At 43.6% G+C, this 27,316-nt stretch overlaps 3 protein-coding genes across 15 annotated transcripts in view; 2 read left to right on the forward strand and 1 right to left on the reverse strand.

The window, feature by feature from the left end:
* Positions 1–13,523, forward strand: part of MAPDA (N6-Methyl-AMP deaminase) — a 34,325-nt gene extending 20,802 nt beyond the window's left edge. For 2 of the 7 annotated variants that reach the window (XM_069558835.1, XM_069558838.1), the window contains exons 10-13: positions 778–916; positions 2,477–2,577; positions 3,094–3,305; positions 9,924–13,523. In XM_069558835.1, the coding sequence (XP_069414936.1) occupies positions 778–916; positions 2,477–2,577; positions 3,094–3,279 (426 nt within the window). In that variant the 3' untranslated portion in view covers positions 3,280–3,305; positions 9,924–13,523. Of the gene's footprint in view, positions 1–777; positions 917–2,476; positions 2,578–3,093; positions 3,682–4,897; positions 4,988–9,923 lie in introns of those variants that run through there. The other 5 variants (XM_069558833.1, XM_069558836.1, XM_069558837.1 and 2 more) reach the window with 4 other exon arrangements.
* Positions 5,048–17,325, reverse strand: ZSCAN29 (zinc finger and SCAN domain containing 29). 5 transcript variants are annotated; one of them, XM_069558822.1, is made up of 6 exons: positions 16,475–17,325; positions 15,510–15,945; positions 14,907–15,111; positions 12,255–12,950; positions 9,972–10,439; positions 5,048–8,183 (listed from the first exon to the last, which is right to left on the reverse strand). In XM_069558822.1, exons 2-6 carry the CDS (start codon positions 15,822–15,824, stop codon positions 7,315–7,317), a joined length of 2,553 nt encoding a protein of 850 aa, XP_069414923.1. In that variant the 5' UTR covers positions 15,825–15,945; positions 16,475–17,325; the 3' UTR covers positions 5,048–7,314. The 5 variants fall into 5 exon arrangements, with proteins under 5 accessions (XP_069414923.1, XP_069414924.1, XP_069414922.1 ...); XM_069558823.1 differs by having other exon boundaries at positions 16,434–17,319; XM_069558821.1 differs by having other exon boundaries at positions 16,413–17,071.
* Positions 16,436–27,316, forward strand: part of TUBGCP4 (tubulin gamma complex component 4) — a 43,701-nt gene continuing 32,820 nt past the window's right edge. For all 3 annotated transcript variants that reach the window (XR_011250171.1, XM_069558829.1, XM_069558830.1), the window contains exons 1-2: positions 16,436–17,311; positions 25,677–25,805. Coding sequence is in view for 2 of the 3 variants with exons in the window: in XM_069558829.1 (XP_069414930.1) it covers positions 17,234–17,311; positions 25,677–25,805 (207 nt within the window). In the remaining variant the exon portion in view is untranslated. The remainder of the gene's footprint in view (positions 17,312–25,676; positions 25,806–27,316) is intronic.

A 27,316-nucleotide genomic window follows, 5' to 3' on the forward strand; every position in this document is an offset into this window, starting at 1 on the left:
AGTTTCTGTTCTCTTATTTGATCCATGGGGTGGGAAACGTTTCATTTCGACGTGTTGTGGTCATTTGTCTTTTAGTCTAAGAGATGGAGAGCACAGCCTGACACACGTTTTCATGGTGCTTGCGGCATGCACATAGGCAGCCTTGTCAAGACAGAACATGAATGCCCTGTGTGTGGGTGGAGTCTAGGCCCCAGAGTCAGACAGAGCCAGGTTTCACCCTCATCTCTACCATTATGCTAGCTCTGTGAGCTTGGACAGCTTTTCTTTAAAATGCTTTATATCTGGACAGCTTTTCTTTAAAATGCTTTATATTTTTAGCTGCGAAAGTTTTATGTACCTGAAGAAAATGGAAGAGTAGAGAAATAGTATAAAGTAGAAGTAAATAAATAAAAAATGGAAGGTCCCCTTCAGTTCTGCTCCTGAGCTGATCCTGTTAAGTTTTGCATTTATGTTTTCCCAGTTCTTTTTCTAATATGTGTGAAGACATGTACACAACACAGAAGACACGTATGCGTATAGAGTTGTGGGATTTTGTTATTGAGCACTTACTTTTTGAGTTTTGATTTCTTTGTCTTAATACTTTGTATAACTCTTGTGAGGTTTAAAGCAGAATGTATGTGAAAAGTCAGTAACTGTTGGCTCTCTAGTTATTATTATCATTGAAAGGAATCCAGAAGAATATTGGGAAATGAACGGGAAGATCAAAGGCAAAGAAGTACTTTTAAGAACCACTGAAGGAGGTTATTGATGCCCTCTTCTCCCCTTCTTTTTTTTGAGATTCCAAACCGAAAAACAGAAACACAAGTACTCCTGAACCTGTTTCCTAACCGAATCGGGCATGGGACATTTCTCAGCTCCTCCGAGGAAGGATCCTCGGATCTGGTGGACTTTGTGAGGCAACATCAGATACCGCTCGGTAAGGCGTCAGGTCCTCCAGGCAACTGTCTGACCCTTCCTCCCCGCCTGCAGCTTGCCACCCGTATGTAGAGAAGCACTGTTCTAAATACATAGACATCATTTAGAAATGAAGTGATGCTTTCTCAACCTTATTGAAGTAACAGGAAAGTTTATTAATAGCTCCCATTAGAGTATAAAAGCTCCATGAGAGCAGGGCCCTTATCTGTCTTGCTCACTGCTGCATTCCCCAGTTCCTGGAACTCAGTATTATATTGAAGTAATAGGGTCATCTATCATTTTGGAATTACTTTAACCTGTTTACTTATGAAAATGTATAACATATATTTAGAGATTAACACATCTGCAAAATTTCAAGTGTACTTTTATATGTCTATTAACATCGCATACTTGTCTACATGTAATATACCAGGAGCTATTTTTATTTAGCAACAAATATTTATGAAGTGCCTACTCTCTTCCAGTCACTATTCCAATTGCTGGGAATAGAGCAGTAAAAAAATAGACAATGTTTCTTTCTCAAGGAACTTATATTCTAGCATGGGTAAGAGAGACAGTAAGCAAATACACAAGAAAATATCAGTGATAAATTCTTTTCAGAAAATTAAACAGGCTGGTAGAATAGTGATAAGCTAACCACTTTTGATTGGATGGTTGGGGAAGGCCTTTCTGATGAAAGGAAAAAGCAGGTGGCTGAAAAACTTTTTACTGAATGATGAATTCACTGAACTTACAAATTTAACAGTTTGTAGTAACACTTTTGTGGGTGTGCTTTTTTGACTAATTTATAGAGTTTTTCAGCAATTCATAATGGGTGAGATTTTTTTTTTCTTTTTAATAAAGAAATGTTTAAACAGCCACAAAAGTAAAGAATCTAGGAAACCACTTGCCTAGTGGTCTTACTTGGAGTGGTGTCCTGGCTCCGCAGTCAGCAGGGGCAGGTTGGGTTTGCCATTCCTGGGACTGCGTGGCCTGGGTCGCAGCCGCCTCATTCAGAGGAACGGATGCCATCAGTCAAGTCAGCGAAGCATTTCACTCTGGCTGGAGAGCCGGGCATAGCATCTCAGGTAGGGGTTTTGTAATCATAGAAGTCATTCTTAAGATAGACTTCTTTGCAGGAGGCAGTGAATGGAAGGAGTTGAGACGTTTTCCTTCTTTTCATGGAAAAGGTCCATTTCCACTCTTGTAGTTTTATAACATGCAGCCCTCAAGCATTGCTCCTGTTTCCTAAGCTTTGCTTCAGCCTGTGGAAGAAGTGCAGCAGCCCTGTGAAGATTCCGTCTACTCCCCTCTCACGCTTCCCTGTGCTTGTCACGGTGACTGGCTTATCATGCTCCTCTTTCCTCTCCTTTTTCATAAAAGAAAGAGGGAAGCACATGATTGTGAAGGGGACACTAATTCCCCGCCTGGTACAGTCGCTGCTGTAAACCGCAGCACATGGCAGTTTTCGCATGTAAGAAAAGGCCAACTACTAAAAATGAGCATAGCTTGGAAAGATTTCCCATGTATCTACTAATAGGTCTTTTAATTAGAAGCTTCTTCCTTTCCCCCCTCATTCTAGAACTTTGTTTGACCTCGAACATCAAAAGTCAGACAGTTCCATCTTACGACCAACATCACTTTGGATTCTGGTACAGCATTGCCCATCCTGCCGTGATCTGTGTAAGGCGTTTTGCTCCCTTTTAGTCCCAGAGTTGCCGTAGGTCAGACGTTCACTGTCTAGCTGGCTGCGTTGCACGCCAGGGGTGGTGCCCAAGTGGAGGAGTGAGAGAGGAGGGGAGTGTGAGAGGCTGCAAAGGTGTGACTGTGGTTTGGCTCTGCAGGGGAAGGTCCTGGACAGGACCTGGGGAATGACAATACCGATGCCCAACACCTACCTCTTGAGATAATGCTTTCATTGATCAGGGCTGAGCCCTGGGCACAGATGCATTTTAAAAGCTCCCTTGGTGATTTGCACGTGCAGCCATGGTTGAGAGCCACTACTCTGGTGGTTTATGTTCTTAAAAAGGATAAACAAGACTGTTCAGTAACAAATGTGCCTGGATACATTTGTAGGCCCCCGTTTAGACTCTTAAAAGCATGGTAAATAAGAAAATACTCTCAGTGAAAGTTGAGAGTTGTTATTTTCTTTTAAACAGTCATTTCCTCGTTCATTTTGAAACTTTCTTACGTTGACAGACTGATGATAAGGGTGTTTTTGCAACACGCCTTTCTCAAGAGTACCAGCTGGCGGCTGAAACATTTCATCTGACCCAGTCTCAGGTGTGGGATCTGTCTTATGAGTCCATCAACTACATCTTTGCTTCTGACAGCACCAAGGCTGACCTGAGGAAGAAGTGGAGTCATCTGAAGCCCCATTTTTAAGCTGTAATGAGGTGAACTACTTTTGAGTATGTATTACAACCTAGATCTCCTTGCCACATCCCGCTTAGTAAGCCGCTCCTCCCTTGGAACCATGGCAGCCGAGTGCTGCGGACTCCGACAGCAGCACCTTTCCCATGGTGGGTGCTCAGTAAGTCTGTCTTAAACCGCCTGAAGGCTCTGAGGTCGTCCATGGCTTACCTCCATGCTGCTTTCAGGAAGGGACCTGAATGCCGCTGCACACTGAGCTCCCCATTCTAGCCATGGTTTTGCCTTAACAGTCCCTCTTCACTAGAGATCATGAAACTTCAAGAAAATCAAAGTCGGTTCTCATCAGGAAAAATTTTGGAATTGCTAGTCTAAATAAGGTGAGAAGGGAATACAGATTGTTACCAAAGCCTTTAACCTGTCTAGCTTGTGATGACAGCTCTGTTTTGTTGTGCCTACTTTAATCAGACTCCCTGAAGTATTCCCCAGGACTGTGGCCTCCAGGCTGCACTGCATACCATGTATTTTTGTGAATCCCAGTAGCCAGGGTGAACCTCCTCTGGGTGACGCTCGTGACAGATCAAGCTAGCTGCTGAGATCTGCCTTTGCCCTTCTCATGATTAATCCTTCTGGAGTCAAGATACATTTTAGATTTTGAGTTGAATAATGGCGAGAGAATTGATCCATTTTTGTGCTCATATCTCATCTTCCCTTCCTTACTTTGTCACCATAAAAAATAGTTCTTTATAGAGCTGACAGGACAGCCATATACTCGGGTTACAGTAAAAGAGAAATGGCAGTGTTCTCTCTATATATGTATGTATACACACATATATGTATATATATGAACCTATGTATGAAGTGAAGTCACTCAGTCGTGTCCGACTCTTTGCGACCCCATGGACGGTAGCCTACCAGGCTTCTCCCTCCATGGGATTCTCCAGGCAAGAGTACTGAAGTGGGTTGCCATTTCCTTCTCCAGGGGATCTTCCCGACCCAGGGATCGAACCCGGGTCTCCCTCATTCCAGGCAGAAGCTTTAACCTCTGAGCCACCGGGGAACCTGTGTATATGTGTGTATTAAGTTGTATGGCACTGGCCATAGAGAATAAACAATAAAGGGAAGAAGGGATAGCATGGGGAGAAAAAAAGAATAGCATTAGGAAAACAACTGATGAGAACAGACATGACTGTCCAGCTCCTGCCAAGATATTCTTGCTTTCTCTGCTGCACGTGCCACCCAGTCTGTCCTCAAGGTCTTACAGGAATTAAAGGGAGCGGTGCACAGATCCTCTTGCTCCCCCAGCAGCAGGCTTGGCTTCTCTTAGAATGTCAGAAGGCTATGTATTATTTCTTGCTTCTTCCATCCTCAGGAGTGGCAGACAATGGTTTGTGAGTTAGTTTGAGATACGGTTGGGTTTTCCCAGGGAAGAATTTTGCTTTTGTCTTATTCATTTTGCACATCTTCTTCATCTGGAGATTGGAGGGCTGGTGCTGGGTCTTTTAAGATAGACTCATTCTCCATGCCCAATTATAATGGGTCCCAATGGATTGTCCTAAAGGATATGGATACAGATACTAAGGAAGAATTTTCATTCTGATTTGTCTTTTACCAATTCTGATTTGTTTTTCAGCCTGGAACATAAAGATTTAGACAGGCATACTTGTAGCAGCCCCACACAGGGAGCCAAAAAAAGCAAGTAAAGATTTATCTTTTCTTCCCAGGAATGACTTAATCATAATTTGCATATATACATTTTAAAAAAAAGCACTTGAAGAACCACTGGGCACTTTATAATTTTTATTAACTTGGTATCCCTGAGAGGCAAATTAAGGTGTAAACATTGTTCTGCTTTACACAAAGGGAAATGGAGGCAGGTTGACTTACATGTAAGACATCTGGAACCAGAATTCATATCTGTTGATACCACAACCAGTGCTTTTTCCACAAGACTATACACAGATATACTGAACACAGTACTCTCATGTTTTAAAAACATTACAGCACACTGCCTAAATTATCTCAGATCCTGAGGCATTGCTTTACACTGGTATTTCTTGTTATCTCCCTGTCTGTTTAGGCAACATAACTGAGATACCACCTCCCCTTAATTCCTAAGACTTAGGAAATTCCCTTAGCACCAGAACTCCAGTTCATCATTGGTAGACATCATTACTGTCTATCACAGTAAGCTGTGGATTTTAGAATATCCTATCTCCCCATTTCTCTCCCAGATCTCATTCCTATCTGAGAGCTCATTAATGTGACTGCTGCTTATCTCAGACCTTAGCCATTGGGCATCTTCTTTCCTTTGACCTGCCATTCGAAATATCTTCTCAGGATACTGGTTCCCGACCTTTGTCTCCCATAGGAGCTAGTCCCCTAAAACTGCTCATCTTTCTTACCCAGTGCCACTCAGCAAGTGCAGCACAGGCCCTGATATACTAACATTCTAGGGTATGGAAGCCTGTGTGTGGTGTTCCTGGCCCTCCATGTTTCAGCTGAAGCAAGTCCCTCTCTGCCCCCTGCACAGCCTTATTGTGCTACCCCTCAAATTTGTGCTCCTCTGAGCATTGGCTCACCTTCCTTACAGTCTGTCCTTTGCCCCCTGCTCCCTTGCTCCCCAGTTTTCCCATTTCTCACCCATTCAGCATGCAGTTTTACAGTTTGGGAAAGTTCATCTTGCCCAGTAAACCTTCCCTCTGAGCACTTCCTGCTTCATGAAACCTTCATGATTAAAGAGAAGAAAATACCTCTTATTTTTTCCCCAAACTCTAATGCTTTAGACCTTAACTTTTATGCCTAGTGTTACTATCTAGCTTTCTAAATTTCTCTAAAACCATTGTAGCTGTACGTATTTGTTCATGTCAGTGTCATCTGTTGTAGGTTGTAAGGACAAGGATGGGGTCTGTTTAACTTGTGCTGTACAGGCTCATACTACTGCGAATATGTGGGCAGTTAATTCAATACCATCTCTATGATATCAGAATCACACTTGTTTGAAGAGATGCTTTTAAAAATAGATGTATACAGTTGAATGTGTGTGCGTGTGTGTAAGTATTGTCAGCCCCACTGACCAAAGATAGTTTGTCCCCCTTACCATTAGGGTAAAGAGTTTCTGACACAAAGTGGTCTGTTTTCCCAGTCTGTGGGAGCATGGCCAGTGGCTTCTGCTCATCGCACGTTAGTATTGTGTCCACAGGGTGCGTGACACTCACCCCGGTGTTAGGGTGTGTGGATTATGGCAGTCCCTCTGGCAGTTCTAACTGCTTTCCGTATTACTGCATCCCCTTGCCTTCCTCTTTGGGCTTCTGGACCACAAGGGACAGACAAAATTTAGATGAGACAGACCAGAAAAAAAATCACAATAGATGCTGTAAATACAGTGTTACTCTATTCCAAAGCTTCTGGGGCTTTGAAGACAGTAAGAAATCCAGGGTTCACACCTCACCGTTTATATGAGGTTTACACTGTTCCCCCATATAAGCACACCTAGACTCTTGACAAAATGGTTTATAGGTCAGAACCAGACTGGACACTTAAAGGCTCCTTCTTTAAGGTAAAGGAGTGTGTGTGATAAGTATATCATTCTGAGCACAGACTTAAGTGAGCAGGAAAAAAAAATCATTTTTTGCATTTCCATTACTGTACAAAGAGCTAGACCCATTCAGTGAGAATCCTCACTACTTCTCCATGAAGTGCTGCAGTGTGGGTTTTTCTAGTTGAAATGCAACTGAGTAACGTGATGAGTAAAGGGAACACATCAAATTTCACAGGATCTGCTACTGTGTCCTCTCTGTTAGGGGAACAACACAGGCTCTGAGAGGGAAGGGTGTTACTGTCAATACAAGCAAGGAGAGAGAACGAATCTTCCTTTTGTTCTTACTCTAGATGCAAGAGAAACACAGGAACAAGCAGTGGGGTAAATTCTAGACTGTTTCCTTAACTAGTTGGGCACAGATTAGAAGATGGATCTCACTACTGGAGAACTATTTCCAAACAATTTCAATACATGTAATGAGGCTGGTTTTCTCATAGATCCTCAAGGGCTTACTTAGGTGCTGGCTGTGACAGAAGTTTTTCTCGTGTGTGGATCTCTCGGTGCTTATTAAGAGCGGAACTTTTACTGAAGCACTTGCCACAGTCCTGACACCCGTAGGGCTTCTCTCCAGTGTGGGTTCTGTGGTGTGCACGTAAGTCAGAACTCTTGCTGAAGCTCTTCCCACAGTCGGGACACACGTGGGGTCTCTCTCCTGTGTGTATCCTCCGATGTGCACTGAAATGAGAGCTGTTATTGAAACTCTTCCCGCACTCTTCACACTGATAGGGCTTTTCTCCTGTGTGGGTTCTCTGGTGAATGATAAGGCTTGAGCTCTGATTGAAGCGTTTTCCACACTCACCACACTCATATGGTTTCTCTCCTGTATGGATTCTTCTGTGGGTGATGAAATTTGAGCTGTCACGGAAACTTTTCCCACAGTCAAGACATTGGTAAGGTTTCTCTCCAGTGTGGATCCTCCGGTGTCTAATGAGGCGAGCGCTCCGACTGAAGCTTTTCCCGCAATCAGCACATTTATATGGATTTTCCACTTGATGGGCTAGCTGATGCATAGGGTGGGAGCTTGGACCAAAGCTTTTGCCGTATCTCAGATATTTATAGGGTCTCTCTCCCAAGTAAGGTCTCTGATGACTTGGAACTTTACCTAAACTCCTTTCAGGGAATGTTGGTTTTCCTTTTTTCTCTCCCGGGGTGTTTTCCCACTGTCTTCCAGGTCTGCATTCACTCTCACTGCCTTTACTTTGATTAAGATGCTGGGGAATTTTCCTTTCAGACCTTGCAAGTAATGTCTTATGTAGTTGTACTTCCTCAGAAATATCCCGTTTTAGATTCGCTTCATTCTCAAATCCAGCCTCGAAACCTAACATAAGAATAGAAAATTAAAAGTTACCCATTTTCTCAGTTATTATGTGTGAGTGTAAAGTATCACATTAGATGACTTAACATAAAAATCAGGGAGCTCTAGATCCTAACTACTGTCTATTAAAACCTTCTATTTCGTTATCTGTCACATGCTTCTCATCTACAGGGGATCTGATGAATATGTTCTTTTAACTCTTTTTCCTGGATATCTGGGATCTTCAGAAAATCCTCTCAGTATACCAAGAAAAAACCTGCCAGATTTAAGATAAAACCACCACTATGATTATCCAGGAAAGATACTTTCTAATGCTGTATTTTAGCCTCATCTCAGGCCTGTCACGGTTTACATTCCTTGCCAGTAACTAAAGGGATAAGAAAGGAATGCCCAGGGAAACTGGGGAACTTCTATATTGAGGAAGAACGACATGAGTCCTTTTCCCTCTTAAATTCCATGTGTTGAGAATAAAAACAGGGTAGAAAGATACCTGTTGTCTTTCAAAGAACAAAAAGCCTTCTGAGAGAGAAACTTTGGTAGGTGCTATCTCTTTCAAACTTTCTTTGCCCATGGACAAATAACCACTAGATGTTCCAAAGCACTACTCTAATGCCCAAACTAAGCTTTAATATTCTTCTAAGAGCCAAATGCCAGGCTTCCCAGGCCTAGGCTATGAGAATTTGTAGATACTTGGAAAGTTTCAGTTTGCAAATTTAGTTTGAATTTGTAGGATTTTCAGAGGTTTCAGATAAACTCTGGATCCCAGTTCCCTGGACTAAATCTGAGAACATGTACCCCTTAAAGCACTATTTCTACCCAGAAGTCATGTTAGGATTAGACCCATGAAATGGAGGTTCATTATATTAACTGAAATCTCAGAAACTTAAATATATGACTATAAATTATGAGCCCCTGAAAGGGGTACTTAGCATTTCCTAAACCTAGAAGCTGTTATCTAGCAGAACATGTTAACAGCTTCACGGAGTTGATGCTCTGTGGAGCACACTTGGAGAATGCAGATCTAAAGAATATTTTGGAAAAGAAAACTGCTGTTTATCAAATGCCCAAGTACTGTGCTAGGTGCCTCACTGTGGTACTTCAGTTACATCAATCTTGTGAGGCCGGTCTTAATATATACGCAGAATTACAGGGCTAAGTAACTTGCTTTAAGGTACTCAACTAGTAACATAGTGCATATTCATATACATATATATGTATGACTCCAAAAATAGAATTCTTCCTGCAAGGAGGGAAGCCATAATGAAGTTTTTTTTTTTTTTTCTTCCTTAAACAGTAAATAAGATTCAAAGGGTCAGTTCCCTCAGAAATTTCAGACTTTGGGTAAGTGTGTCTGAAGAAAGAGATTATCAGGTTTTCATATATATGAATAAAGCAGGCATACAGATGATATATAAGCTGAAACTAGAAGAAAACAGCAGAAATGAGAATGAACTTTAAAAAAACCAACTTCATGTACCATGTGTACATGACATGCTGTTTGGGAAATGTTAGCTTTCAGAGTCCCTGCTAGGTATGTGGGCTAGTAACTGAGCAGCTCACGTGCAGATGATGGCACATTTACAAAGTGTGCAACCATCTCAGATTGATGCTATAGTGTGAGGAAGCAAGTCAAGTGGAAAGCTGCCTACATAGACAGGAAACCTGGAGAAAAGAGAAGAATCCCTGAGTATTGGGTGTAGAGGTCAGTTCTCCTGGTTCTCAATCTGATAATTTTTCTCCTAGATGCCACTGCCTTCCCTTTGCCATTTCTACCTAAGAAGAGGACCTTACCACTGGGGCTCTGAAATAAGACTGGAGCACGGGTCAGTGCCTCTGGAGGTATCTCGGGATCCTCTTCATCATCTTCAGAATCATCTTCTATGGCCTCGACTGCCTGCTCGGCTTGCTTTTCAGCTTCAGCCTCACTGGTCTCCTGCATGGGGCATAAGGCTCTCTCTTCTTCCTGGCCGTCACTAGGCTGGGCAGCCACCCGGGCATTCACCAAAGCGTCCATCTCTTCAAAGAAGGGACAGGTCTCTGGTGCTTGGCCATTCTTGACTTTCCGATAACTGGTCTGTAGGCTCTTAAACTTGGTCCGACACTGCTCCGGTGTCCTGAGGAAGCCATATTCCCATAACCGCTCAGCCACAGCTCCATACAACTGGCTGTTGCGGTGACAGTTCCGAAGGGCTTCGTAAAACTGAGTCTCACTGAGAATTGCAAGGTAGGTCTTTGTCTCTTCATAGCCCCAGTGCACACCTGCCACCAGAAGAGAAGTTTTAACACCACTTAATGCAGGGCTTTATAGCCGCAATCCCTCAGTCCTAGCATTTGCATCATGAAAAGTCACCTAAGCTTGAGCTCCAGGTGAGAAGGCATGAACAGCTCATGTTTCCAAATCAATGCAGACTCCCAGGATGTTCTGCTTCTCTGACCCATATCAGTTTCAGAGACCTTGATTCCTACATTCAATTTAAAAGGCCTTTTCACCTGATCACAGTCGTGATCATTATGCACACTGAGGCAAGCGTACAGAAGGCATTTCCCCATTCTTCTAGCAGTTCTGGAGTTCTGATCCTAACCAGAAAATAACTGGTTAGAAAACCTACAGTCAGTCACTGTCAGCCAGGAGCCATCCTGACATTCTCTGATCAGTCTTTTCCTACCAGCCCTACTTCCTTATAAATTAAGTCTCCCAAAGAATGTCTCAAAATCCCAAGGAACAGTCTCTTTCAGATTCATACTGCTGCCTAATGCATTCCCTTTTATGGCCCTTCTTCACCTGGCCACAGTCTCAAAAAGCCAGCCCAACAATAGCAAAGCCTGAAGGGAGGGTAGAAGATAAGAACCTGTGGTCATGCACCTTCTCCTTAGTAGCAGAGGACTGGCAGAGCCAGGAGGAAGGAAGCAGAGCATAGAGCACCTCCTGGTCCCCAACATGGGCAGAACTTCATCAGGATGACTAGAGACTCTGCTCCCTGAAGGTCCCTCAAGCTAAAGGGAAGGGAGATTCCAAGAGCCTTCCTCCCACTTGAGAGCCAGGTGGCGATGACATTGCTTCCATTATCCTCCACTCTGCCAGGGAAGCAAAAGGGAAATAATTGGAAGACAGAGAAAAAGCAGTGGAAAAAGACAAAAGGAACAGATAAAGAAAGTAATAGCAGGTAGCACATGGGCCATGTTTGTGATTTACCTAAATTTATTCCAGTGACAAAAAGGGAAAGAATTAATTTTTTTAAAAGGAAAAAGTGCAAGACAAGAAGACCAGAACAGAAGTAACAACACATAATAAAACGTGGACGGAATAGATAACTGTTCCCAGTAGAACTGCAGCTTTGGAGTTAGCTCTGTCTGTACCTTACAGTTGAGGACACAAACAGAAATGTTCCCCTAGCTGATGAGTGGGCAGGATTAGAAACAAAGCCTCCTGCTTCATATGTGATGTTTTTCCCATAACAGCATAGTTGTACAGATTACATCAGTAATAACGTGATATTTAAAGATGGTTCCATAGGCAAATAATATTTCAATGGAGTGTTAAGATTTCTTGCTGCAAAACTAGGTCCTATTAAAATGCCAATATGTGATGCAAATCTCATAGAGGAAACATAGAAAATGTTTTCCCAACTTGAAGCAGTCCTTCAGTATGCTCTTTTAAGTAAAAAGGAACACATAATAAACTGAGTTTGGAGGGTAAAAATAAAACACCAGTTCATATAAGGCACTCAACAGATAAACTGTTTCTCCTTAAAGATACTATACTGCCAAGATTTTCTCAGCCTTCAGTGATTTTATAATCAGGAAAATATATTTTAAGAAAGAAACAGAAGGAATGGTACTCCTTTTAAAGACTCACCTGAATTTTGAGTATATTTCTTTATAATATCTAATATTTTTCTTTACTTACTATTAACTCATTGGTTTTCCCACAAGAGAATGAAATACATAAAGAACTGAGAAATGCCTCTATTCTCTTAAGTGACAAAGCTGGCAAGTGACATTAAGTTTACTGACTCCACACCCAACCTCATAATTTGTCAGTCTAATCCTAAAATGCCAAGAAGAAAAGCTTACCACTTGGGCTACGGAAAAGGACAGGTGTGGTGGAGCTGTCAGGGTCCTGGGGGGTAGCCTCTTGGCCCACTTCGTCACTGTCAGACTCTTCAGCTGTGGCCTCCTCTCCCTCTTCATGGTGCCAGCCCTCTTGCTCTGGCTCCTCGGTCTCAGCATCACTGCCTCCCAGGCCAGAGTGAGAGGCTGCCTCCTCCAGGCCATTACTGGGCAGGGCAATGACCTGGGCACTCATCAGGGCTTCCATCTCTTCAAAAAAGGGACAGGTCTCAGGTGGGTGGCCACTCTTGACTTTTCGATAGTTCTTCTGGAGACCTTTGAACTTGGTCCTACACTGCTCCAGGGTCCGGAGGAACCCAAACTCCCGAAGCCGCTCTGCCACAGCCCCGTACACTTGGCTGTTCCGATGACAGTTTCGGAGAGCCTCATAAAACTCAGGCTGACTGAGAATTGCGAGGAGAGTTCTGGTCTCTTCATGGCCCCAGTGCACACCTGCCACCTTCTCATCTTCAAAGCCCCGGTGATCCTGGTCCACCCAGCTGCTTCTCTCTCTTCTGGACAGTGACAGATCAGCAGGCATTCGTCTGTCTTCTGTGTGACTGCCTCTTGGGAGTTCCTTCTCCTTGGAGCCCAGATCTGGGATCCATGGCTCTCCTTGCTCCAAGCTGGAGACCATGCTGGATTTAGAACATGGAAATCCTGCTTGCAGGGAAGCAAACAAAGGATATCATAGTTTGGAATCATCATAAAAAAGTATCTGAGTTCAGACTTGCTTTTTTTTAATCCAAGAAGCTTATAAAGAAAAGTAAGAAAATGTTTTCAGAAAGATCAGTGGGTTGAAGAATGTGAGGAAAATACATAAAACCTCAAACAATGAGAAATACTTCCCAGAGCAGGGTGACAGAGGAAAGCATCCTCTTGTGTGTTCAGAGCAGATAATTCTGCTCCAAGTTACTGCTTAGCTCTCCAGACTACTTGTATGCAGGTCCTGGCACTGCTGAAAACAGTCACTTCCTGCCTCCTAGAGAGCTGACTCTTCAACGACGGGGGCGGGGAGGGGGGCTGTTAATCCGAGTAGAGCTCACGGTAGGCCCTCTGTATCCACGTTCCTCCACATCTGTAGACTTAACCAACTACAGTACTGTAGTAATTACTATGAAAAGATAGCTGTGTATAAGTGGACCTGTGCAGTTCAAACTTATGTTGTTCAAGGGTCAGCTGTGGTTCTCTACTTGGGACTAGAGAATTAAACTCAAGAGTGATTGCAAGGAAGAGACTGTCTTCAGCTGTTTCATTTCTCTCACACTCGGTCAGTAACTTCTAGAGGCTTTTCCCTCAGTATATCCTTTATTCCTACTGCCACCATCTAAGTCTGGACCTCTTATTTTCCTTCACCTGGGTTATGCAGCAGTCACTGCTCTACCTAACTCCGGGCTCTTGCTTCATCAGCTCACGTGCTGTTTGTACTGCCAAACCTTAACCTGAGTGCCTGACAGGCACAGCACATTCAGACCAGACTCCTCTCTCCAGAACGCAGCACACATTCACCACTCTGCCTTGCCTTGCCTTTAACTCCCTCCTTTCCATGCAAATTTAACCCATTAGTGCCCCCCTGAAGCCTTCCATACAGCCCTCCCTCATCTCCTACTCTACCAACCCCTATTGTACTCACACAACTAACAAGTCATGGTTTGGCACTGTCTGAATACAGTTCAATTCACATATTTACGTTAACTCTAATATTCTCAATCATACTGTAGACTCTTTGAGAGGCACCGTTCCTCGTTCCAAGGACCCTGCATGGTGTTGAGCATGTTGGTAGGTGTTCAAAAACAGATCAGTTTTGCAAGTGGGGTTGAGGGACTGCATCTGGATGATTAGACAGAGACCACTACCAGCCTGGCTGAGAAGGCTGGTGTCTGGGATGATAATATCAGAATTCAAAACCACCTCAACAACTTAAAGAAGTGTTCAAGGAAAACAACATACAACATGGAGCTCAGCAGAGCACAAAGAAGAAGAACAAGTCCCACAAAACCAAGTTTAAGAACCAGGCACAAGACAATCAGGAAGAGACCTGGGAGTATCAAGTGAATGATAATCATTAGTTGAGTTATACTGAAAGAAAGTATAATGAAATTCTGAAGTAAAATTCTTAGTCTGCCTCTACCTGCCACACCCTCACTGGAATAATATATATAATTTAATTCTCCACAATTAACATGATGTTTGAAGAATTTTCCAAAGGAGAGTAACAAAAACTTAGTAGGTCTGAAGAATGGAGCTTCTGGGGAAAAGCTTAAAGAAACAAATCTAGTTTAATATGGAGAAAGAAAATGACTAAAGGGAAGATAAGCCAAGTATAGAAAAGAATTTTTATCTAGAAAATTCAGACTTAGTGTCATTACCAGGAGAAAAGAAATTCCAAGTCCTGGTAAAAACTATAGAGAGCCATTCTCTGGCAGACTTATCAAAAGAGGAAGTATAAGAATACTTATTGCAACAGAGAGCTAAGCTACTTGCCTTCAGGAGGTCCCCAACAGCTGCATGCTCCATTTCCACTCATTCCTGAAATCCCTTTCCCACTCACTGCTCCCAACCCTACTTCCCAACTTAGAACGGCATCCTATCTTCCCAGATGAATCTACTCCTCACCGCTCCTTTGAAAAGGTCTGAGCTTCTCCTTTGGGTTCATCTGCTCCTGTGGTCCCAGGTCTGGGCTTCTTGCCCTCTCTTTCTTGGGTACACCCCTGGGCTGGGGTTCCACTGACTCCTGCCGAACACTTAATAACTCTCGTGATGATTTCAGGGGTGCCATCTTCTCCAAGCGCACTTCCTGCCCCTTCACAGAGACTGTGACCTGGAAACAACCCCCATGAATTGTCACTGCAAGGTCATAATGAGGGGTATTCCCAGAGGAGTCTAGTTAATATCCCAAAAGAGATCATCCTTTTGGGACATGGCTAGGGTTGGGGTGGTGGTGGGGGGTTGGTTAATAGAACAAGGGTCTTTCTTACTCCATTACTGTTAGCTTAGAGCAGCTGGAACTCCAGAACAAAATAGTAAACCCAATTCCACACTAAAAAAGAATTCCCCTCTCATTATGTCAAAAAGTTACATTCAGGTGGCATCTCCCAATAAGCTGTCTGAAAAAGTTACCTTTTGTAGGAGCTTCGCTAATAGAGACTGTGCCTTAATTTGGCCTTTTATCTTGCCCCTTCCCAGTCACATACTTCTGAATTCCCCCTCCCTGCTCACCGAATGTCCAGGTCTTCCAGGCTCTCTTTCTAAGTCTTCCACCAGAGTCACTGCCTCCTCTCCACTTTCTGGACACTGCTTTTGTACCCAGTTCTGGATCTCCCCAGGTAGGACGGTCAGGAACTGCTCTAGCACCAACAATTCTACAATCTGCTCCTTGGTGCGCACCTCTGGCCTTAGCCAACGACAGCAGAGTTCCCAGAGTTGGCTGAAAGCCTCCCGGGGCCCAGCCACCTCCTGATAATGAAACTTCCTGAAGCGCTGTCGGAAGGCCTCAGAGTTAGAGCCATTCCCTCTCAGGGTGGGTTTGGCCATGGTTCACAGCAGGAAGCAGCTTCCCTTCACTTAAAGGTCTAGGTTCCAGGGCTTAGGCCCATCTTCCCATGTCCTTGGGGAATCACCTGCAGATGAGTCTGTCTCTGTAAGCAGTTTCCTCCTAGGGCAGAGAGAGATGGCACTATCAGAAGGAATGTATGTCTAGGGTCTTGCCAGAGCTGGCCTGACTGCCCATATGCTCCAAGTGGTCATCTGAGGTAGCACCAGCTTCAGGTCAGGAAGTCAAAACAGCCTGAAGGTGAGAGGCCATTCAAAGGCTGCATCTCTGGCCGACATCCAGGGCAGCCCGGAGAAGCAGCAAAGGATAAAAGTACTGTCTACTCTTCCGCCGCCCCCAAATCTGACCCATTGAGCTCCCCTAACCAGTGAGTTCGAACCATTTGGGAGACCTGGAGCTCGGAAGGTTCTAAAGGCAGGTCACCATTCTGCTGAAGGTAACAAAGCCTCTGTCCAGCGGGTAGCAAGCTGCTCTCCACTGTCCTTCCCCAGGCCCTCACAGCCCGCCCCGCTCCCTGAGACTCCACCACTACCAATTCCCACCCCAAACAAAAATCAAGTACTAAATACTGGGTCTCTGTTTTCCCTCACAGCAGAAGTAAGCGCTCAGTAAACATCCGGGAACTACTGACGGGAAACCTCGCGCATTGAGAGAAGTTGATTTTGGCTCCTGAAGCGAGGTCCGAGTGGGTTTGGGGAGAGTCACACTGAGTTGGTGGAGAGAGGAATTCCGAAGGGGCAGTAGTCATGGGTCTCCTGAGGACGAGTTCGGGTGGTGGGCAGGCGCTCCGAGGGCTGCGAGGTTCGCGAGCGCGGAGCTCAGGTCTAGGAGCGGCGGGTGCGGGGTTCCGGCCTCTTTGTTTTCGTTCCCTCCGGCCAGGTCACTCGGAGCCGTCATGAATCCCTCCGGAGGCCTCCGACCGGACTAAGGCGCCCTGAGAGCACCCTGTGGCCCACACCTGAGAGCTTCTCCCACTCAGGCTATCGCTCAACCCGCTCGCATCTCTGCCCACCGGCCAGCCTCACCCAGTCAGGGTCTGGCTCCAGCCCGGGCTCGCCAGCCTCCCAGTCCAGCTTCCAAACCGGAAGTCCGAGTGGGTGCCTCGGGAGCCAAAGGCGCATGCGCAAGGGCAGCTCCCGCGACTCTTGCGGGGCACCGGCTGCAGCCGGCGAGGGGGCCCAGCCGAGCGCGGCGCACTTCCGGGACGCGGCGCGCCGGCTGCTTTCCGTCCGGTCTCCCCTGCAGTTGTCTCGGCGGGTAAAGTCAGGAGGAACAGTGCGTCCCGGAGACCTGTGCGCGCATAGAGAAGGGAGCGCTCGCCTCCTTGGTCGCCAGCTGAGGCCCTGGAGGAGGGCGCGACGGATATAGGGACTCGAGGTCCGCCGTGGGAATGATCCACGAACTGCTCTTGGCTCTGAGCGGGTACCCAGGGTCCATTTTCACCTGGAACAAGCGGAGTGGCCTCCAGGTACTATCCGGCTCGGAGCGCGGGAACTGGCGAGCTCGGAATGGGTGGACCCGAGCCAGCGCTTGGGAGGAGGAGTCTGAGGGAGCAAGAAGGCGGGGCTGGCAAGGACCAAGGCGTGGGGGGCGTATCCCTGGACGGGTAACCTGAGGGCTGTGCCCTAGGGGCTTACGGATGGTTTAGACACCTGGAGAGGGTTGGGCCTAGGCGGAAAGCGAAGGGTGGATCCCTATTGGTTCTGCCTTAGGGGAGGAGGGAATCCCGGACCAGGCCTAAGGTTGAAAGTGTCTGGGCGAGAGTTGCTAGAGAACTAGATGTAAAACTGAGAGAGACCCTTTCTCCCATCTTCATGCTTGCACAACGTTTTAAACTGAGTTTTGAAAGCTAGACCAAATACACAGTGCCTAATATACAAACAGTTCAGTTCAGTCGCTCAGTCATGTCCGACTCTTTGCGACCCCATGAATCGCAGCACGCCAGGCCTCCCTGTTCATCACCATCTCCCGGAATTCACTCAGACTCACGTCCATCGAGTCCGTGATACCATCCAGCCATCACATCCTCGGTCGTCCCCTTCTCCTCCTGCCCCCAATCCCCCCCAGCATCAGAGTCTTTTCCAATGAGTCAACTCTTCGCATGAGGTGGCCAAAGTACTGGAGTTTCAGCTTTAGCATCATTCCTTCCAAAGAAATCCCAGGGTTGATCTCCTTCAGAATGGACTGGTTGGATCTCCTTGCAGTCCAAGGGACTCTCAAGAGTCTTCTCCAACACCACAGTTCAAAAGCATCAATTCTTCGGCGCTCAGCCTTCTTCACAGTCCAAGTCTCACATCCATACATGACCACAGGAAAAACCATAGCCTTGACTAGACGGACCTTAGTCAGCAAAGTAATGTCTCTGCTTTTGAAAATACTATCTAGGTTGCTCATAACTTTTCTTCCAAGGAGTAAGCGTCTTTTAATTTCATGGCTGCAGTCACCATCCGCAGTGATTTTGGAGCCCCCAAAAATAAAGTCTGACACTGTTTCCACTGTTTCCCCATCTATTTCCCATGAAGTGATGGGACCGGATGCCATGATCTTCGTTTTCTGAATGTTGAGCTTTAAGCCAACTTTTTCACTCTCCTCTTTCACTTTCATCAAGAGGCTTTTTAGCTCCTCTTCACTTTCTGCCATAAGAGTGGTGTCATCTGCATATCGGAAGTTATTGATATTTCTCCTGGCAAACTTGATTCCAGCTTGTGTTTCTTCCAGCCCAGCGTTTCTCATGATGTACTCTGCATATAACTTAAATAAGCAGGGTGACAATATACAGCCTTGACATATTCCTTTTCCTATTTGGAACCAGTCTGTTGTTCCATGTCCAGTTCTAACTGTTGCTTCCTGACCTGCATACAGATTTCTCAGGAGGCAGGTCAGGTGGTCTGGTATTCCCATCTCTTTCAGAATTTTCCACAGTTTATTGTGATCCACACAATCAAAGGCTTTGGCATAGTCAATAAAGCAGAAATAGATGTTTTTTTCTGGAACTCTCTTGCTTTTTCCATGATCCAGCGGATGTTGGCAATTTGATCTCTGGTTCCTCTGCCTTTTCTAAAACCAGCTTGAACATCAGGGAGTTCGCGGTGCACGTATTGCTGAAGCCTGGCTTGGAGAATTTTGAGCATTACTTTACTAGCATGTGAGATGAGTGCAATTGTGCGGTAGTTTGAGCATTCTTTTGCATTACCTTTCTTTGGAATAGGAATGAAAACTGACCTTTTCCAGTCCTATGGCCACTGCTGAGTTTTCCAAATTTGCTGGCATATTGAGTGCAGCACTTTCACAGCATCATCTTTCAGGATTTGAAACAGCTCAACTGGAATGCCATCACCTCCACTAGCTTTGTTTGCAGTGATGCTTTCTAAGGCCCACTTGACTTCACATTCCAAGATGTCTGGCTCTAGATTAGTGATCACATCATCATGATTATCTGGGTCGTGAAGATCTTTTTTGTATAGTTCTTCCGTGTATTCTTGCCACCTCTTCTTAATATCTTCTGCTTCTGTTAGGTCCATATCATTTCTGTCCTTTATCGAGCCCATCTTTGCATGAAATGTTCCCTTGGTATCTCTAATTTTCTTGAAGAGATTTCTAGTCTTTCCCATTCTATTGTTTTCCTCTATTTCTTTGCATTGATCGCTGCAGAAGGCTTTCTTGCCTCTCCTTGCTATTCTTTGGAACTCTGCATTAAGATGCTTATATCTTTCCTTTTCTCCTTTGCTTTTCGCCTCTCTTCTTTTCACAGCTATTTGTAAGGCCTCCCTAGACAGTCATTTTGCTTTTTTGCATTTCTTTTCCATGGGGATGGTCTTGATCCCTGTCTCCTGTACAATGTCACGAACCTCATTCCAGAGTTCATCAGGCACTCTATCAGATCTAGGCCCTTAAATCTATTTCTCACTTCCACTGTATAACCTTAAGGGATTTGATTTAGGTCATACCTGAATGGTCTAGCGGTTTTCCCTACTTTCAGTTTAAGTCTGAATTTGGCAATAAGGAGTTCATGATCTGAGCCACAGTCAGCTCTTGGTCTTGTTTTTGTTGACTGTACAGGGCTTCTCCATCTTTGGCTGCATAGAATATAATCAGTCTGATTTCGGTGTTGACCATCTGGTGATGTCCATAAGTAGAGTCTTCTCTTGTGTTGTTGGAAGAGGGTGTTTGCTATGACCAGTGCATTTTCTTGGCAAAACTCTATTAGTCTTTGCCCTGCTTCATTCCGCATTCCAAGGCCAAATTTGCCTCCAGGTGTTTCTTGACTTCCTACTTTTGCATTCCAGTCCCCTATAATGAAAAGGACATCTTTTTTGGGTGTTAGTTCTAAAAGGTCTTACAGGTCTTCATAAAACCGTTCAACTTCAGCTTCTTCAGCGTTACTGGTTGGTATAGACTTGGATAACTGTGATATTGAGTGGTTTGCCTTGGAGACGAACAGAGATCATTCTGTCGTTTTTGAGATTGCATCCAAGTACTGCATTTCGGACTCTTCTGTTGACCATGATGGCTACTCCATTTCTTCTGAGGGATTCCTGCCTGCAGTAGTAGATGTAATGGTCATCTGAGTTAAATTCACCCATTCCAGTCCATTTTAGTTCGCTGATTCCTAGAATGTTGACGTTCACTCTTGCCATCTCTTGGCCAATTTGCCTTGATTCATGGACCTGACGCTCCAGGTTCCTATGCAATATTGCTCTTTATAGCATCGGATCTTGCTTCTATCACCAGTCACATCCACAACTGGGTATTGTTTTTGCTTTGGCTCCATCCCTTCGTTCTTTCTGGAGTTATTTCTCCACTGATCTCCAGTAGCATATTGGGCACCTAATGACCTGGGGAGTTCCTCTTTCAGTATCCTATCATTTTGCCTTTTCATACTGTTCATGGGGTTCTCAAGGCAGGAATACTGAAGTGGCTTGCCATTCCCTTCTCCAGTGGAACACGCTCTGTCAGACCTCTCCACCATGACCTGCCCGTCTTGGGTTGCCCCGCAGGCATGGCAATACACAATATGGAGAAGGAAATGGCAACCCACTCCAGTATTCTTGCCTGGAGAATCCCGTGGATGGAGACTGGTAGGCTGCAGTCCACGGGGTCGTAGAGTCTGGCACGACTGAGACTTCATTTTCACTTTACAATAAGGATTCAGCCAGTTTTGTTGAATGAAAAAGTGGGTGTTTTCCTTATTATTCCTTGCCAGAAAATTTTCTGCACTCAGAGAAGTTGGAGCAGGGAGGCCTTTCGTGTATCCAGGGATGTTCAAGGGGACTATGTATATACTATATATATGGTTTACCTGTATGCTTTGATCTTCACAACCACCTATCTCCATATCAGAGATTAATTCCCAGCGTCAGGGATTAATAGAGAATAATAAGTTTAGGGTCTTGAACCCAGGTCTGTCTGACTTCAGTGTTTGAACCACTCTTTTCTACTTCTGCTTCCAGTAATATTATCTAATCATTTCCATAACTTAGTAACTTATGTATTGTTGGCCCCAGTTTACAAAAGAGCAAACTGGAGCTCAGAGGACTTTATGGTGGCTAGTCTTAAAAAGGCAAGATTTGAATCTAGCTCTGTCTGATCACAAAGTCATGCCTGTTTGTATGAGAATCGGTAGTATGAGCTGTGGAGGAGCAGAAGAATTACATTCTTGGTTTTTACAACTTATAAATCAAACAGATTCCTCTTATTATTTCTTTGCACCTGTAAAATTAGCACAGTGCCAGGCATGTAGGAGGAAAAGGCTCAGGAAGCGATTGCGTGCGCTCGACTATGAGGCAGAAAGAGACAACAGAAGATGGGAGCAGTAGCTGTGTTTCTGTTTTTCTTATAAAAAGCCTCATTTGGATATTTTCCTCTTTAAGTTCTCAGTTTTAAAGTTACCGTCTAAGAAAAACTTTAACCACCTCTTTAAGTATACTTCTAATGCCTTTATTTTCCATCACAGCAACTTATTTCCCTTAGAGGACATCATAATTCATATGATTGATTGTTGTTACCTACACGTATAGTCTTTCTCTCACATAGGTTGCCGATGGGGGCAAAGGCCCCAGTGGTCTTCACAGATGTTGCAGAAGCACCTAACAGTTTCTGCCACATACTGGTATTAAGATATTTGTGAGGGACTTCCCTGATGGTCCATGCAGGGAGCCTGGGTTCAATCCATGGTCAGGGAACTGTATCCCACATGCCACAACTAAGAGTTTGCATGTCGAAGCTACGATCCAGCACAGCCAAATACATTTTTTTTTAATTAAAAAGACACTTACGAAAGAAAAAATTGTACCCAAACCAGCAAATACTGCATACGTTCTTCAAACAGTGTTTTTCACATTTGAATTAAGGGTCAAATTGTCATGAATGTTCTGTGTTGATAAAAATAATTTTATTGTAATATAGAATATGTACACACATTAAGCTAAGTATAAACTCAAGCATATTGTTCTTGAACAACTGTAAACCCAATTATTTTTACAAAGTAAATAATGCTACCAAATTGATAAATTCACATTGACAATCTGACGCAGCCTCTCAGTGTTGGCACTGTTGACATTTTGGACTGGATAATTCTTTGTTGTGGGGACTGTCCTGTGCGTTATAGAATGTTCAGCAGCATCTGTGATCTGTACTCACTAGATGCCGATAAGGACCCCTGGCAACCAAAAATACCTCCAGACATTACCCTATCCCTTGGGGGCAAAACTGCCCCAATTGAGAACCATTGAGCTAATGCAGCATATACTTTTTTGTTTTGCTAAACCTAAATTGTCAACACTTGAGTTTAATAGTAGAATGATTTTGCTGCAGATCTGGCTATTTCCTATTTTGACTTCAGTAACTCTGTTCATATAAGTAGGTTATACTAAACAGTACCAATAACTTTAAGGTATCATTTGCTGTTTCAGAATAACCAGACCTTGAACTTTTCTAAAATTCCTGCAACACTGCGCAAATGCCAATTTTAATAGTAATATCACTTAATAACTGAATAGAGCTGTCCTAATAATAAAAAATATTACTCATTTGAAGACCCTGATGCTAGGAAAGATTGAGGGCAGGAGGAGAAGGGGACGACAGAGGATGAGATAGATGGATGGCATCACCAACTCAATGGACATGGGTTTGAGTGGACTCCGGGAGTTGGTGATGGACAGGGAGGCCTGGTGCGCTGCGGTTCATGGGGTCGCAAAGAGTTGGACACGACTGAGCGACTGAACTGAATAATAAATTGTTGACATGTATTGAGCACTTGGCTATGTGCTTGGCACATGTGATTTACATATTTAATTCTCAAAATTATTATCTCTACTTTATAGGTAGAGAGATGAGGCACAGAGGGGTATTGCTTGCCTAAGATTTCAAGGAAGTAAGAGGTGACTCAGGGATTCAAACCCAAGCATTCTGACTCCAGAGACCAGGTTCTTAAGCACTATGTCATGCTGCCTCTTAAAGTTATTAACTTGAAGATATGGTTAACATTGTGTCATTAAGTCTGCTTTAAATGGATTCTTAATCAAATTATTGTGGAATCAGTAACAGAAAAATTCTTTTTTGCCTATTTATTACATTTACTATCATATAAAAATGGCTTCCACAAAATATAATACATTATGAATATGAAATATTCTGAGTTCCTTGTGAGTAGTAAATATATCTGACTTTGCTCCTTATTTATGGAAAGTTAACACAGTGCCTGGGATAAGTAGGTGGTCAGTAAAAGTTGGTTGATTTCTCCAAAGAAGATATTCAGTGGCCAATAAACAAATGAAAAGATGATCAGTAGCATGATTCTTTAGGAAAATGCACAATGCAATATCATTTTATATCCTTTAGGATGGATATTACCAAAAGAACAGAAAATAACAAATGTTGGTGGGAATGTAGAGAAATTAGAACCCTCGTGCATTGCTGGTGGAAATGTAAAATGGTGCGGTCCCTGAGGAAAAAGATATGGCAACTCCCCCAAAACTTAAACAGAGAATTACCAAATGATCCAGCAGTTTTATTCCTAGGTATATAACCAAAAGAAGTGAAAGCAGAGACTCTGGTAGCTATTTGTACACCATGTGTAGAATAGCAGCATTATTCACAATAGCCAAAAGGTAGAAGCAGTTTGTCCATAGACAAAGGAAGTGATTAAACAAAGTGCAACACATATCAATGGAATGTTATTGTTTAGTCTGAGTTGTGTTTGACTCTTTTTGTGACCCCATGGACTAGCTCACCAGGCTCCCCTATCCATGGGACTTCCCAGGCAAGAATACTGGAGTGGGTTGCCATTCCCTCCTCTAGGGAATCTTCCCAGCCCAGGGATGCAACCTGCATCTTAGCATTGGCAGGCGGATCCTTTAACACTGAGCCACCTGGGAAGCCCACAGTGGAATATGATTCCAGCTTAAAAAGGAGAGAGATTCTAACATGTGCTACAACGTGGATGAACCTTGACAACACTATGCTAAGTGAAATAAGCCAGTCACAAAAGAATCAAGATTGTAAGGCAGTCAGATTCATACAGACAGAATCGGAAGGGCACTTGGCAGGGTCTGCGGGTTAAGGAACAATGGAGAGTCGTAGGCACAGAGTTTTCATCTGGAAGGATGAAAGTTCTGGAGATGCTGGTGGTGATGGCTGCCCAACAGTGTGAATGCAGGTAATGCCACCAGACTGTACACTGGATAATGGCTGAACTGATAACTTTTGTGCATATTTTGCCATGAATTTCTTTTTAGGTTGATTGAATGAATATATTCTCTCACTACTATTTTTCTGCTTGAACTGCTGTGAAATCTTTGTATACCATACTAAGTTATCATTTGGCCATGATTTAAATTAAAAATATGAATGAAAATATGGACAGTAAATTATATGTCAAGTTTTAAGGTGCTCTTGCAGATTATAATATGCTATATTAACTTCACTTTTTTTGTTCTTTTCTTTTAAGCTTTACATTTTTACTGAAATGAAAACAAAATTTAAAATTTCAGAGAGAATTTGTAAATCCTCTGAGTATGTTTGAGAAACCTCTGGAGTGTGCAGATCCAAGTTAGAGCAGTCTTGCTCAAGAGACTTTGTTGCAACCAGGTCAAAAACCCCTAGTATCCTTATAGATCATCCCAGGAAGAAACATTTCATGAGAAATAGGTAACATGCTCAGCCACGAAAAAGAATGAAATCTTGCCGTTTGTGACAGCGTGGATGAGCCTGGGGTATTATGGGTAGTGAAATCAGGCAAAGACAAATACTGTATGAAATCACATATGGAAAATAGAAAACAGAATGAGCCAACACAGCAAGACAGAAACAGATGCCTAGATACAGAGGACAAAAGGCCATTTCCAAAAGGAAGAGGGGTGGGGTGAGGGATGAGATAGGTGAAGGGTATTAAGTACAAACTACCAGTTATAAATAAGTCACAGGCTTGTAATGTACAGCACAGGAATATAGTCAGCCTTTTGTAATAACTTTGTACAGTGTGTAGTCGTTCAAAATACTGAATCACTACATGGTACATCTGAAACCAATAGAATATTTATACTTCAATTAGCAAAAAAAGAAATAGGTGGTAGTGGCTGCCTCTGAGGAGGTTGACTTATTTTTCATGTACACCATTTTGTATTGTTCAAATCTTTACCATGCATTTACCCGCCTTTTCAGTAAGTGACTAATTAGGCTAGAGCTAGGGAATAAGGTCTTCGTAGTGACTTGAAAATTCTTTTGTTATCCAGAACTTAATCGCTCTTAAACAGGCATCTGCGAAGGGAGACAGCAGTTGCAGCGAGCAGTGAGTAGCAGGCATCAGCGTTCTCAGCACTGTTCTCCTCCTCCAGGTGTCACAGGACTTCCCATTTCTTCATCCCAGTGAAACCAGTGTCTTGAATCGCCTCTGCCGGCTGGGCACGGACTACATTCGCTTCACCGAGTTCATTGAACAGTACACGGGCCATGTGCAGCAGCAGGTAGGTTTCTGTTTTCTGAGAATCTACACCTCCTGTGGGCAGGCGCTAAGTCAAACTTTCAGTGATTTCCATTGGTAATTCATGTGACCTAAGTGTTAAGAAGTAATGAATGTCTCACCACTGGAATTATTCAAGAGAAGGGTAAGGTGACTCTACCACCAACAAGGGGAAAATATACGTGGGGACCAGTTTAGGCAGATTGAGAAAGTATGCTTTGCCCAAGTTTTAGGAACCTGAATTAAAACAGTTTGAATTGGATCAGAGTTCCAATTCCAGAGGTGAAAACACAAAGCATCATTTCCAATTCCTTTGTTGCTTTGCTTCTAACTACTGTAGTCACATCGAGGCAGGCAATTCAAATCTTCAGGCTTCAGTTTTTTTATTTGTAAATAAAGTTAAACTGGAGAAGGTTCTTGGCATGTGGTGAAACTTAATAAATATTGTTCATTAATATGAATTGGAAGTCAATGCTTTATAGTGTAGAAGCCAAAGATTCATGTCCTGTCCATCCCTTACTGACCATAGACTGCTCAGCAGCAACCTGAGGCTCAGTTTCCTCACCTATAAAATGGGGATAATAGATGGTACCTATCTCACTGGGTTGTGGGGATTCAACAAGGTAGTTCATGTGAAGTGCCTAGTGTACAGCAGACCCACAAATAATCTTTAAGAGAAGTTTTAAAGTTCTCTCTTATTTTTAACAGTCTGCAGTTCTGTCAGTGGTGAGTAAAAAGACTGCTGCGTTGTGTGATTGATTCAGTGATGATTGTTTCCCAGTGGAAAGATTGATTCTGGTCGAAGAGAACTGCTTCTCTTCTAGAATGGGAAAGGAAGGGTGCTTTTCTGAAACAAATGCAGTCAGCACCATCTGCCTCTTCTTCTGTAAGCACTTGTCAGGCCCTTGGTAGTTTTCTATGGGACAAAGATGTTGGAGGATAATGCCTGTAAATGTTCATTTCTGTGACAGGGATTCTGGTTCTATCAAAGAGATTTTGTTGCAGAGAAAGTACATAAGCTAAACTTGAATTCAAAATCTAATCAATGCTAGTTTGCTATGAAAACATAATAAAAATAAGACAACAATTAAATTTGGAACCTATGTATATCCCGATATAGATGAAAAGGGCTCTGATTTTTGTAACTTTGGGGTTTCTGTAGTGGCTCAGCAATAAACAATCTGCCTATAATGCAGGAGAGTGAAAAAGTTGGCTTAAAACTCAACATTCAGAAAACTAAGATCATGGCATCTGGTCCCATCACTTGATGGCAAATAGATGGGGAAACAATGGAAACAGTGACAGACTTTATTTTGGGGGGCTCCAAAATCACTGCAGATGGTGACCGCAGCCATAAAATTAAAAGACACTTGCTCCTTGGAAGAAAAGTTATGACCAAGCTAGATAACGTATTAAAAAGCAGAGACATTACTTTGCCAACAAAGGTCTGTCTAGTCAAGGCTATGGTTTTTCCAGTGGTCATATATGGATGTGAGAGTTGGACTGTGAAGAAAG

This window comes from Ovis canadensis, chromosome 18 (assembly GCF_042477335.2).
Source record: "Ovis canadensis isolate MfBH-ARS-UI-01 breed Bighorn chromosome 18, ARS-UI_OviCan_v2, whole genome shotgun sequence".
NCBI lineage: Eukaryota > Metazoa > Chordata > Mammalia > Artiodactyla > Bovidae > Ovis > Ovis canadensis.